Source organism: Octodon degus, unplaced genomic scaffold, assembly GCF_000260255.1.
Source record: "Octodon degus isolate 3935 unplaced genomic scaffold, OctDeg1.0 scaffold00106, whole genome shotgun sequence".
In the NCBI taxonomy this organism is placed as follows: domain Eukaryota; kingdom Metazoa; phylum Chordata; class Mammalia; order Rodentia; family Octodontidae; genus Octodon; species Octodon degus.
This window is the reverse complement of record NW_004524682.1, coordinates 3,761,433-3,776,291: the sequence shown is the minus strand read 5'-3', so window position 1 is coordinate 3,776,291 and position 14,859 is coordinate 3,761,433. Positions and strand designations below refer to the sequence as shown.

Sequence of the window (14,859 nt, the reverse complement as noted above, 5' to 3'; positions counted from 1 at the left end):
TTATTCTGGATTGGTTGGCAAACAGAAGTGTTTGGCACAATTTTGCTTCTTGTCACAGTCCCCACATTTAGCGACAACAAGAGTACAGTCGTCTTCCCCACAGAAGCACAAGTACAGCCCATCTTCAAATCACGAAACCAATTAAGTCTATAAACCGTGATTGCACTGTATATGCAATCAGCAATTTTCCTAATATGTTCAGAGTTAGATAAGAGAAGAAAAGTTGTTTATCAAGAAGAATCTTATATCAATGTAGTAAATAAATAGCTTTGTGAGGATGTATTAAAGACCACAAAAATTTCTACGTATAAATGAAAAGTTAAAAGTGGTTTATGAGGAAAAGTGAATTTTACTAAGTGAAAATTATAATAAGGGAGTTTCTAGTTACTGAGATTGAATGCCAAAACTGTGGGACAAATAAATTTTCTAGATTCTCTATGGTAATACATTTTAGGTCAATCATTGTTAATATTTCAATGCTGTAGTTACTACAACTTCAATATGTTGTTATACCTTAAAAATAAAACATTTGACCTACTATGTAGAATTAGGCCTATCTACTTGCTAAGTTATACTTTTATAGATTTAATTTTAAGTTTACATAAAGGTATAAAAAGTAATAAAAGTGAAGGAATATGGAATCAACCATCCCAAGCCCTTTCAACAACTACGTCACAGAAATTTACTATGTTGTTCTTATGTTTTTCCTAAATAATCCTTTGTTGTCTACTTTTCTTCAATAGCAAAAGAAATCTATGAGGCACACCTGGCATTTTTCAAGGGCTTTGTGTGGCTGAGTACACAAACTATTTGTTCTTTCTGAAGGAAAGCATCCAACAACATCCACAGAGTTTCTCTAGAGTATGATTTGCTGTTGGTAAATTTCTTAATTTTAACATCTGGTTTCAAATTTGCTAGACTGAAAATTTTCCAAATAATCAAGGCTGGATTCTTTTTCTTTTAGCAGTCCTATCTAATTTCCTTCTTTCTTGGTACATTTCCCTAGGAGCGCCAGAAGAAAACTAGGCCACATCCTTTTGCCACGTCCTCAGCTCAGTATTTAGCTTTTTCATTTACAATTATAGTTTATAAAAAAAAATTTCAGGAGATAATTGCAGAGAGCTGTCAGCAATAATACAGCAAAAATTATCTTTCAGTTCGCTAATAACCCAAGTCTTGTTTCCTACTAATTCTTCAAAGGCAGCAGTCTCATATCCACATTGACTGCACTAGGCATCATATTTCTATCTGCTATTTAGTGAAATTCTCTGCTGACTCCCTCAGTCTTCACCAACAGTTTTTAGCCTCCACATTTCTCCTAGCAATATATCCAAGACAACCGAGGATTTTCTATTGTGTGCCTCAAAATTCTTCCAGTTTTTGCATATTGACAATTTCAAAGCAACTTTTGTATTTTCACCTTTGTTATAGCAGCATTCAATAATTTTAACCAAAATCTGTATTAGTTTTCTATCACTACCTTAACAAATTGCCAACAATTTAGTTGCTAAAATCAATGCAAAATCTTATAGTTCTCTGGGTAAAAGGCACAGATGTCTCTGTGGTAAAATTGAGGTGCAAGCAGGAGTACATTTCTTTCTGGCATCTCCAAGGGAAAGGATATTCTTCTTGCCTTTCCCAACTTCTAGAAATCATCTGCATTTCTTAACTTGTGGCCTCTTCTTCCTCAATAGTGGTTTGAACATTCATTGTAGTACTGTGGTCTTTCCTTTGTATCATGTGTCTGATTTTGATTTTTCCTTGCTATTTTTTTCTTCCTCTTTAAAGACACCATGAGATTATGTAGAGCCATCCTAGAATATCTAGGTAATCTCCGATTTTAGGGGCAAATGATTTAGCACTGAAAAGTGCTTGTAGCTTTTTTCTCTCCTTACTATTTGAAAAATAGATATCTTTTAACCTCCAAACTTTTCATGAGAAATCCACTGAGACTCAAATTGGTGTTCTCTCTTCCGTATAATTTTTGTATGGCTTCTTTCAAAAATTTCCTTTGTTTCACTGTTTTGTAGTTACATTTTAATATGTCATGACAGGAACTATTTTTCAAGCTTATGCTATTTCTGTTTATTTAGTTTTTTAAAGCTTTGTGTTTAGTTCATCAGATTTAAAGTCTTCACTCTGGTTTCTCTGTAGATCATATAAATCTTTCGCCTTTTACAAAGTTAAAGTCTTAAGCCTTCGTTTATTTGAATAATATTTTTCTCTTTTTGCCATCCAATGGTACAAATAATTAGTAGCATAGATTCTTCATGTTTTGTTCAGGTATTTTTCTCCATTTTATCTTTGATGCCCATATTGAATAGCTAGTTCATTTTTCTTCAAGTTCTCTGGAAGAAAATTCTGATTTCTTCCTTTGTAATCTCTACTAGTGAGCTAATACAGTGAGTTTTCCTTTGTTGTTTTCAATTTGCAAATTTAAGTTTGCTTCTTTTTATAATACCTATTTCTTTTCTGAAATTTTCTTTGTTGCTATTTTTCCACCAAAGCACACAATAGTGACTCATTCTGTAATATATCAAGGTGTCATGTAGCCCAAAGTCAACTGGAAATGTCTGAGTTCCCATTTTATTCATAAGGTTAACTAAAGTATTCTAAACCTGCACAGTCACTTTGGAATAAAAGGCATGTTAAAAATTTGCAGAGATAAACATAATTCCATTACCTTAGTACCTTTTATGAGGTAGCACTGAGATTAAATCATAAAATATGATACCACTCCCGATTATGGCCATATTTAACAGCTAGTATTCACACTTTTTGTACTTCTGGCAGAGAGTTTTGAATAGCCCTGATGATAATGAGTTTAGAGATGATTTGAGCAGAAAGGAAGGCCTAAGACAGATATATAATACTAAATACTCATCAAAGCATTTGGAATAAGAGCTACTAGGCACTTTTAGTGTTATTTAATTGGACACTAATTTCTCAGCAGCTACTAAAATTGAATACTATGATTTCAAGAATATTTAGCTGGGATTACTAATCAAATTACTAAGAAATCTTTTTATATTTATTTTATATATGTTACTGGCAAATAAATGTTGTTCCATTGGACTTTATTAACTTTTTTTGTTTGTTTTAGACTGATTATAATGTAGCTATTTGCTCAAATTATCACCACATATATCACTTACTGGAAGGATTTTTTTTTCCTTATTTTAAGACTAATGAAAGTTTTGTAAAACACTATGAAAGCCATATTGGTCATTAATTAAATGAGTGACCGTTTTTGTTTTGTTTGGTTTGGTTTGGTGGTACCAGGGATTGAACTCAGGACCTTGCCCTTGCCAGGCAAGCACTTATTCCGCTGAGCTATCTTCCCAGCCCCAAGTGATCCTTAATATTATTTATAAATATAAAATAAGCCTAGATTACATACATATGTATGTTTATGTATCTAACAAAACAAAGTTTAAAAAACAATGTGAGTGGACTTACATATTTTTTTTATGTTGTAGCCTATTATTTTGTTCTCAGCATAATTGCTCTGGATGAAAGTATGAATAGTGGCTATATTTCACTCAAATTATTAAACCACCTCGGAATGGCTGAACATTCAATACTCTATGAGTAAGTACATTTAGTACATTTTTTTCCCTAAACTTCTTTCTTTCTTCAGTGTGTACTTTATAAGCTGTTCCAAAGAGTAAAATTCTTCTTCAGAAATTATTAAGGTGTAAAATATAACCAAGTTCTCACGTGTCACTTTGTAGCACTTCCATTCTAAAGAGGGATATACTGAACATGGGTCTAAATAACTCATTTATATGACATATTTGGTGAGTATAAAAATTACAAATATAGAAGAAAAATCTTTTTACTCCCTATCATTTGATCCTCAATAATAGTATTCTTCCTAACCATTGCTTTCTTAATTTCTCCAGTTTTCAGTTAATCACATATTCATGGTGATGTAAATAAAAATCTGATGACATTAATTGAGAGTAGAGAAACAATTTTAATATGCTAGAGAACCACTCCCAGTCACAGAGCTTTTTATATATGTAAATTTACTTTTTTATGTGTTTATTTACATATATACATATGTATGTTTTAAGACTAATCATATCAAAGCATGTTTTAGTTTGATTTTCTTGAATGTCTATTTGTGTGTTCAATAAATTTTTAAGTAGGAAATTAATTTTCTCTTTAATAATGGTATTCTTTCTAACCATTGCCTTCTTAATATCTCCAGTTTTCAGTTAATCACATATTCACAGTGATATAAAGAATGATATAAAGGAGCATGCTACTATTAAAATTATTTTCAAAACACTGTGCTAGACTTTGAGACACACTAAGAAATGGAACTTTTTGCAAAGGGCTCCTATGTTCTATGGAGATTAAATAAAAGTTGAACCATGTTGTGCTATCATTTGACGTATAAAAATTTAGTTTAAATTTTTACTGACCATTAATGACATTGGAGAATCAGGAGCCACATTTGACATTTACAACATTAACTGCTGCCACAGACTAGGATGGTATACCAACTAGGCTGGGAGATGAACTACGTCTAATACGTCAAGAAACTTGGACCTGAGTACATAGTGACACACGCATTTACTCAGCCAGTAACTAAGTACAGTAAAAAGTCCCTGCCACTTATGTAGTTGTACAGTCAGTGGTGGTTATGTCTTTAATGCTAGTTACAGTGTTAATTTATTTAAATCTGAGACATTAAACTATAAAGTAGCTGTAGCTCAGAAAAGGTGCAATCTGTTTAGTAGATAAATCTTGCAAACTTTGGACTCCATACCAAAAATAATAAAACATGATGTTCATGTTGGCATAATACCAACCTCAGAATTAAAGTAAAATAAAGGTGCTGTGATCGATCTTAGAAGTAGTAGTATGGGTTAAAACTTTGGCAAACTTTTAAAATAAATTTTGAGATAAACATTTTAAAATTAGATACCATAAATTTAACTTTCTTAATGTATATAAATACATAACAATTAGTTTCATGAAGAAATAAAAATGCAGGTGCACTTTTTTGCAATGGGTTGCCGTGAGATCACAGGTGTAGTGAAAAACACCACTAAATCCAAGCCAACGTGGGAAAGGAAAAGATTCACATTAATATCATTGTCATCAAACACGTGGACTCCAGCAAGTCTACCACCACTGGCCATCCTGATCTACAAATGCAGTGGCACTGACAAAAGAACCATTGAAAAATTTGAGAAAGAGGCTGCTGAGCTGGGGAAGGCTTCCTTCAAGTAGGCCTGGGTGCCGGACAAGCTGAAAGCCGAGCATGAGCGTGGTATCACCATCAGCATCTCCCTGTGGAAATTTGAGACCAGCAAGTATTACATGCCCATCATTGATGCCCCTGGACACACACAGAGACTTCATCAAAAGCATGATTACAGGCTCATCTCAGGCTCCTTTGCTGTCCTGATCATTGCTTCTGGATTTGGTGAATTCGAAGCTGGTGTCTCCAAGAATGGGCAGACCCGTGAGCATGCCTTTCTGGCTTACACACTGGGTGTGAAGCAACTAATTGTTGGTGTTAACAAAATGCATTCCATGGAGCCACCCTACAGCCAGAAGAGATACATGGAAATTATTAAGGAAGTCAGCACCAAGTTAAAATCGGCTACAACCCTGACACCATAGCTTTTGTGCCAATTTCTGGTTGGAATGGTGACAACATGCTGGAGCCAAGTGCTAATATGCCTTGGTTTAAAGGATGGAAGGTCACTTGTAAAGATTACTATGCAAGCAGAACCAAACTACTTGAATCTTTGGATTGTATCCTTCTGCCCACTCACCCAACTGACAAGGCTTTGTGGCTGCCCCTCCAGGATGTCTACAAAATTGGGGGTATTGGTACTATCCCTGTGGGCCAAGTGGAGACTGGTGTTCTCAAACCTGGCATGGTGGTCACCTTTGTTCCAGTCAGTGACACAACTTAAGTCAGTTCTGTTGAAATGTACCATGAAGCTGTGAGTTGAGTGAAGTTCTTCCTGAGAACAATGTGGGCTTCAACATCAAGACCGTGTCTGTCAAAGATGTCCGGCATGGCAGTGTTGCCAGTGACAGTAAAAACAACCCACTAATGGAAGCAGCTGGTTTAACTGCTCAGGTGATTATCCTGAACCATCCCAGTCAGATCAGTGCTGGTTCTGCTCCTGTACTGGATTGTCACACAGCTCACATTGCTTGCAAGTTTGCTGAGCTGAAAGAAAAGATTGATTGCCTGTCTGGTAAGAAGCTGGAAGACAGGCCCAAGTTTTTGAAATCTGGAGATGCTGCCATTTTTGACATGGTTCCAAGTAAGCCTATGTGTGTCAAGAGCTTCTTTGACTACCCACCTTTGCATGTTTTCACTGTTTGCGATATGAGACAGACAGTTTCTGTGGTTGTCACCAAAGCTGTGGATAAGAAGACTGCTGGAGCTGGCAAGATCACCGTCTGCCCAGAAAGCTCAGAAGGCTAAATGAATATTATCCCTGACACCTGACACCCCAGTCTTAATCAGTGGTGGAAGACTGGTCTCAGGACTGCTTCTCCCAATTGACCATTTAAGCTTAATAGTGAAACACTGGTTAATGATAACAATGTATCATAAAAACTTCAGAAGAAAAGGAGAATATTTTGTGGACCATTTTTTTTGGTGTGTGTCAGTTTTTAAGTTATTAGTTTTTAAAATCAATACTTTTTAATGGAAACAACCTGACCAAAAATCTGTCACAGAATGTTGAGACCCATTAAAACAAAGTTTAATGAGAAAAAAAAAATACAGGTCCCAGAGTATCAATTCTTCATGGCCTTTCTCTTTTTCCTACTTCCCTTCTGTTCCAAAGGAAAAAAATAAAGAAAATTAAACCAAAATTCCAATCCAAGTTTTTCAATGCCGTCAAGGGTCCTCTTTTATTAACAGAAACTTTTAACCAATTTTCATCTAATTTTGAACACTGGTCTTTAAAGTTATGATTATAAGTATACATCAATACGATCTAATGGTTAATCTTTCTAGAATATGCTTTATCTTTTGAATTAAAATTTGTTCTTATAACATATTGTTAATCATCAAACTTATGAAGACATTATATAAAATATAGGGACTTTGACTAAAATAGTTGGTATAGTTTTGTGAGGAGGTTCAACATACTAGAAGACATTAATGTTTAATTGTATCTCTTCTAGTAAATAATTGTGATAAACTTTATGATAGGATAATACTTTGTGCCTTAATAAAAGGCACAAAGAATGAGCAAGAAAACATTTGAAAGTAAAACTATAGTTTCAAAACAAAGAGAAGTTACTTTAAAAGTCACTATAATTTAGATCTAAAATTTTCTCCCGATAGCCTCATGTATTTAGAGATATTAGCTTATGTGAGGTGAGTGGATCATGACAGCTCCAACTTGATCAATGGATTAATTTCTTGATGAGATAAGTTGATGACACTTTGAGGAGGTGATGAAAACAGGGAGGAGTGCCTACATGAAGGCTGTAAGTCACAGGGAGGTGAAGGTCCTGGCCTCTGGAACCTTCCTTGTAGCTCTTTCTTTCCCACCCTGCTTGCTGGCTGTCGTTTGGGTGAGCAGCTTGCCCTGGTGCTTTTGGTCCTGGTGCTTCTGCTGTAGGGCCCGATGACATCTCTGAAAACTTCAGCCAAAATAAATCTTTCCTCCTATCAGGTTTGTATTTCAGATATTTTATTGCCTCAAAAGAAAGGTGACTCATGCATATGGAGATAGGAAAGTGTGTAAGACTGGGACACAGGCCACAGTACTAACATCGCCTTTTATTTTTCCAGGAGGCAAAGAAATTGAGTTTTGACTTACTTTATAAACATATGGAGAACTGTTGATACATTTATTCATTCTCGAATGATTGTATTTTTTATGAAGGAATTTAAAGGATAAAAACATCACATATGTAACAATCAGCCTTAGCCTATTAATGTTACTGTTTTCTATCAATTATTACTTGAGATTAAAATATCTTCTGGATACTAGGGAGATCAGATAATTTAGGTTCTCTTTTGTTTTCCTCTTTACACTGAAACGTTTTCTTACTGTATGACATGTATGATATTATAGAATAGAAAACAAATCATTTGTAATGGTAAAAATCATGAATACTTACAGTCACCATTGGATTTATAATCACTCCTTTTCCTTCTTGTCTTTCTCATCTTTCTTGTCTTCTTTCACCTCTCTCTGCTCTGTCTTCTTTTACATGACTTTGTGTTCATACAATGTTTTATTTAGCAATACAAGATCCTTTCTGAAAATTTATTCTGTGGCCTGAGTTTTATAATTAATTCTATTTTGTTGCCATATTTCCTAGGTAACTAGAAATAATTTAGACATTGAGGTAAAATGTAATATTACATAATATAGAGTATTAAACGTGACACATATATATTGCATGCTAGGTTAAAATATCACACAAGTGGATGAGTAATGAGTTTAAAACAAACCATACTGGAGAAAAATATCTTCAGAGGATTCTGAGGAATCCTACTTTCATGTTACTAAGAGGTATTGCTACTTTTGAATTCATATGAAGAAAAAGGGGGGTCTGAACCAAGTCAGTGAGAGAGAAAAAGGAATCATGAGGTAGGTTACAGGAGTAGTATTTATCCTCACAAATATGTGTGCTCAGCTATCTAGGCACTAGGAGGCCTCTACAGCCACCTGCAAGATGCAAACAATCTTGGCTACGGGTTAAGCTGCTGGGAGAGTAGTAAACACATGGTGTCATACACGTGGTTCTGGATTCAGGTGCATACAGAATAAAACAGTTATGGGATTCAGAAAGGCTTCTACCTAGATTTCATAAGAAGACCTACAAGGCCAGGCACTATGCTTCTTAGAAGGCAGTTCCTGAACCTGTGAGCATGAAGGCTAAGGTTCACTGGAGATCCCAAACACTTACAAAAGCAAGAAACAAAGATAATTGGAAGAAAGCTATAAGAAATGAGCAAAGCCAGCCCAGGAGGCAGGTTGTGGGGTTGCAACCACTGGCTGTGCCATCGGGAAAGACCCACCCTAACCATCTGGACTTCATATCTTGGCTCAAGAGTGCTTCACAAGGATGATAGGATTTAATATCTTCTTGTCAACTGCCTTATTGTGGTGCTTTGCTATCTCCCTTATATAATTTCAAATAATTGGGGTGTGTGGCTTTTGTTTTCCTACCCTTTGATGCTCCATGGATCAACTTTGGGGTATTTGGGAATTTTCAGAGACAATTGTTGGCTTATCCTTTCTCTCATTTTTTACTTTGTGTATTTGTTTTTGTGTTTATTATAATGGAAAGTTCCCTTGTTTCTAGGATGTAGACTTTTTTATTTAATTTCCACTGTTCAGCAGTGTTCCCCAGGTATTTTTAACCTTTGGCATTTTCCTATGTCTTAGGTTCTAACCACTTCATTTATCTGGATAGGAAGTTGCATTATATTTTACCCAGTACTCAGTTCTCCAAGAATGGGCTACAGGATTATTCATACCCCAAGGCAATATAGATATTAACATCCTAAGAAAACCAATTAACAGCTAAAGCTGTATCACTTTGTTATAATAAAACATCAGCATCAATTATAGCATTAAATACAATTGAGTATTTACAAATCAGAAAGATCACATTTAGCCATACAAAAGAGATCTATATTTACTATATGAACAGTAAAGCAAACCAAATATTTTTTTTGCGTTGACCTAAAGTATATATCTACTAAGTTGAATAACTTTTCTTACATAACAGTAGAACAGTATCTGACAAAAATATTGTAAATTAAACTAGCTATTCATGAGGAAGGGAACCAAAAGAATAATTTGAGAAATTAATCAATAGCATATGGGAAAGGGGAGAGAAAAGTACAATGATGTCCCCCTGAGAACTAAAAGGAAATAAATTATGATAGAGAACAGTTGTAGGAAAGAATGAAGGATAAAAAGGTAAACAAAGAACAAATACAGTGAATAAAGAGAAGAAAGAGAGGTGAAATGGAAAAAGAAAAAGAGAAAAAAATTAAAAAGAATAAAATTCAATGAAGGAAATAAAAAAATAATAAAAGATTGAGTCAGTGACAAAATTCTGTTTTTAAATCAGTGGTTTCTTTCAAAAAATCTGTCCATTAGGCAAGGGACAATGGTTACAGATACCACCTCCAGAACAGAGATGGAGCCCAAGCCTGCAGAGGGCTGGGAGGCGCCTTCCAAACTCCAGGGACAGCAGAGCTGTGGGTGGCACCCGGTGACTTTCCCAAAATACTTCTATATGGGAATGCATGCATTAAAATATATTATTAAATACTTTAAAGTATATTATTAAATTATATTAAAGTATATTATTAAATACTTTAATTTATATTTTCCTAAATATGTTCTTTAAGTGTCATATGTTTCTTAAATATATTATTAAAGTATATTATTAATATTTTCTTAAATATATTATTACAGTATATTATTAAATTATATTAAAGTATATAATTAAATACTTTAATTTATATTTTAATTGGGCTTTCCCTTTGGAATTGTGCTAGCTCATTAGCATAAAACTGATTTTGGAATTAAATTAAGTTTGAAATTATTAATGGGCTGCATATGTCAAATTTTGTCTTTAGGAAGAGCAAACCATTTTATAAACTTCAAGAAGTCAAGATTCTTGCTCAATTTTTAAATGATGTTGGAAATATATCTAGAATTGTTTTGAGATATTTCCAAAATTCAAATTTCCACTGTTCCACAAATAAACATAGGATCCAGCGTCTCATGTTAAAATCACTAACATATCCAGAAAGGTAAGAAAGTGAACATTTTTTCAACATTTTATCTTAAACTTGAAAATATCCCTTTATGAAGAATTATTTACAAATGTATGTATTCAAATATCTGTTTATTGTTTACTTTAGAATACCTTATGCAGAGATATTAGAATATCATTAAGGTATAAAATGCATTTTTTGGCTGCCTGAAATTTATTTTGGAAACATATCACCCAAAAAAGAATGAAAACATCTGCTTATTTCATAAAAGAAAACAAAAAAGAAAAAATGTAATAAATATGTTCCTTTCTTTCTTGCATGTTATGTAAATTTACAGAGTGTTTGAAAGTTTTTGTATACAATCCTCTAGGTGAAGTACAAAAGCTAAAAGCTCTATAATGACACGATGCTCACAGAAGATGGAAATCCTAGAGACTTCTGATGCCCCAATTGGCGTTTCCTTCTTCCAGATTCATTACCATTTAGCTGTTCGGGGTTTGCTTTTATTTGCTGCAGCTAAGATTCGATCAGGTTGAAAAGAATCAGCCTCAAGAATACATATACAGACCGAAGGAAGGCTCCAAGATACACACTATAGCAGCAGGAAGAGAAGCTGGCTCTTCACATTTTAGTTTTATGCCTTGATTTGTCAGTTATGACATAAATCTCTCCACTTTTATTAAAATATTGCATCATGATGATGATCTGAGTACCACTGTCATGAAGACAGGTGCTGTTGAAAGAATGTTGCAGCCCATTTAATGAGCTGTTCTTTGTTTCATGTCCTCATGAGCCGTTTCCTTGTCCTCATGGTACTGATGTGCATATTTGCTACAGAAGAATTAGCATTTCCCTCGAGAGACACTATCAAAGTGGGAAGGACCTCTTTACAAGTTGTTCATTTGTCAGCTGGATATGTGAGTTGCTCTGGTAGTAATTACCAGCTAATAGAAGTTGCAGATTACTTGGAGTCTCTCCTTCATTTGATTGTGATGCTTACTTTTTATTTCTCTTTCTGTTTGTATTTATTTTGCTTTTCCATTACCTTCCTATGAATATCAAACATACTAACTGATATTTTACGGTACAAAAATAATAAATGATAAGAATATATATTTACATGAAATCTATATCAATAGAAAGAAGTTGGGAACATTTTTGAATTGTAAGTCATTTTATAGCTTTTGGGATGATAACATTTAGTCATTTAAAAGTAAATAAAATGCCATTATGACAACAAACATTCATTTGCTGCCATTTGCTTTTGGTAATAATACATTCCCAAATGCCAAAACAAATAGAAATTTTTGTTTGGAACATTTAGCATTATCACTGCTTGCTAAAAGTACATGACGGTATCTGGAAAAGTCATGTCTTAAAAAATATAAGCTATAAGTGTAAACATTTTCGGTCTTCAAATGAATTCTGTATTTATTATTTTTAAGGCATATATACTCAACTGCTTATAAGAGTAGAAACTGTGTTAACAGTTCCTGAAAGGTAGACAAAGTGAGGGCTCGTGCACGTCATAGGACCCTTTGTCCAGGGACCGTGAGTCTATAGCACATGGGCCGCAGCAGGCTGTTTGCATCTTAGAAAGCTTGCCCATTATCACCTAGACTGGCTTAGTCCTTTCAAAATGTAAAGACATTGAGTGTGAATAAAGCAGTCTAATGATCATGGTGTGCACCTGTCCCTAGAATTTGGAGGGATCCTGTTGTCTACCAAAGAAGTGTTCTCTCTAATGACAACATAAATGGGAAAAAAACTAGTATTTTTTCCTTAATCCAGAAGCTGCATGTAGTATAAATCTTGGCAGAAGTTTATTTGGAATATATCAGCTTACAAGCTCAAGACATAGAAGAAATATACATGGGAAAGAAATAGGAACCCAGAATAATTATTCTTTTATATACTTGAACAATTGCTGAGGTATATACTCTCCTTATCATTTAAGCTCAAATGAACAGGAAAAACAGCACAAAAAATGAAATTGTGCATAACTCACTATCAGAAAAATAAAAAAAATAGTTTTATAAATAAGGGTCACGGGGCTGGTGAGATGGCTCGGTGGTCTAAAGCACCTACTTAGAACAAGCGTAGCAAAGTACAGGGACCGTGGTTCAATCCCCCAGCACCACATGCCAGCCAGCCCCACCGCCTGGTGGGCTGAGCTGGCCACACACACACACACACACACACACACACAAATTAAAAAAAAAAAGGGTCACGTTTTAAAGAATTACAGAAGACAATAGAGTTGCCAAACATTTCCCAGTGTTCTAAATAGTATTTTTTAATTAATTTTATTGAGAAACAACAATAAGACAGCTTAAAAACAGGTTAGTAGGACAGTTACAATGATTAATACATTGCATATTGTTGTCTTTGTAGTAATTATTCATAGTACATGATAAAGACATGATATCCTGTCCAAACACTATTAGTACAAATCTTTCTTCTCATTGAATTAAGAGAAAGTAGCTGTATAGCTATTCTATTTTTTATATAAAGATACACAATGGTCCTTCATTTTATCACTCTTTTTTATTTACTTTTGTCAGAGATGGGTATTCCATTGCCATTTACATATTGTAGGTGAGTGAATTCAACAAAATAATCCAATATAGTCCAGTAGTCCATAATAGTAGTGCATTATCCATAGGACTGGCAATGTCAGAAGTTGTTGACTTGAGCCTTTTATAGCTCAGCATATTAATATGGCTTTAATTTTTATACCTCATTTTTATACTTTTCTACTGGATGGTTAAGACCAAGAAAAAGCAAGATCTCTATAACAAGAAATGTAACTTTTGTATCTGATAAGGTCAGTCAAATTCCTTAGGATTTACCCTGAAACCCTGTACCACACTTTATAGATCCTTTGTCAGTGTCAGCCATGTGGATGAGTCATGGCCATTTCTTGACCAATTTGCTCTCTGTGAAAGCCTGAGAGAATGTTTTCTCTTCCTTTGACTCTCTTTAGGCTCATTATACATCATCAATCACTTTCCTCTGGAGCCCCATAATGTCCTTGATCAGAAAATTTGGGACATCACTGAGTTACAGGATATTACAGTATATATTCTCTTATGTTCTGAGTCCTCACTGACCTTGAATGGCTACGGCCAAAATGTTGGCTATCCTTGTAGCCCTTCTTTTTCTCCAATTTTTGGCTTGTAAATTTAAGTTGTTAAGACTCCAGAAGAGAAGCTTAATTTGTAGTGCCTCTAATGTCATATCAATTACTGTTATACTGTCTCTCAAGTAAATGTTTGTTTTTTTAAAAAAGGGTAATAAGTGAAAACAAGAGAAAAGAAAAAAAAAGTCATAGGATTGTCCTGCTACAATGCTGTATAGGGTTAGATTTGTTAATTTCTGTGTAAAAAATATAATTGTTTATTCCTAGTTTTTAAAATATTTTTTATTTTTATTTATTTTTCTTGATATTCTGTAGGGATTTAAAGTTTAATATATCAATACTTGATGGAAATTACCTGCTCCATGTTACTTCTAAGATGTTTGATATACAGATAGTGAGGTTAAGTTCAACTGCCTATGTTGTAGGGTAATAATATCACTAAATAGTATTTAGGAAAACAAAAACCTAGGAAAAAACAGATAAATAGTAAGATGAGACAACTAATTGCAGTTAAAAGAGGCTTGGTTGAGTTTAGTAACTAAAGTGAACATCATATTAAGTGTCAATATTATAAGCAGAAAAGAGTAAATTAAATCAATAATGTCGAAAATACATTTTATAATAACCTAGTGAATAAGGAGATACACGTCATAGAAAATATTTGATAATAGTTATGGATAAACACAATTGAAATACATATGTGGATAGCAGTTGTTGCTAAAGAAGAGAACAAGAGAACTAATTGCAGATGTAATAAAAGAAGATGATCCAGATCTCAAAAGCAAAAGATGAATTAAAAACCTAGAAGCCACATGCTGTGTCCAGACTTCCTGCGGACCTGTTTCTTGCTTCAGCAGTGTTAGACAGAATAGATCCACGGACTCTCTCTTTCATCTTCTGTCCAGCTTCCAGTTACAGAATTTGGGGCCATCTTTTTGCCTATCTCTTTCTTCCAGGACTGGACAGC

The 14,859-nt window shown here is 34.2% G+C and overlaps 1 protein-coding gene across 1 annotated transcript in view; it reads left to right on the top strand.

Annotated features, from left to right (window-relative positions):
• The window catches only part of Lipi (lipase I), a 58,142-nt gene that overhangs the window by 29,242 nt on the left and 14,041 nt on the right, over window positions 1-14,859 (top strand). The window contains exons 10-11 of the mRNA XM_023724124.1: window positions 3,480-3,591; window positions 10,610-10,786. Coding sequence (XP_023579892.1) covers window positions 3,480-3,591; window positions 10,610-10,786 — 289 coding nt within the window. The remainder of the gene's footprint in view (window positions 1-3,479; window positions 3,592-10,609; window positions 10,787-14,859) is intronic.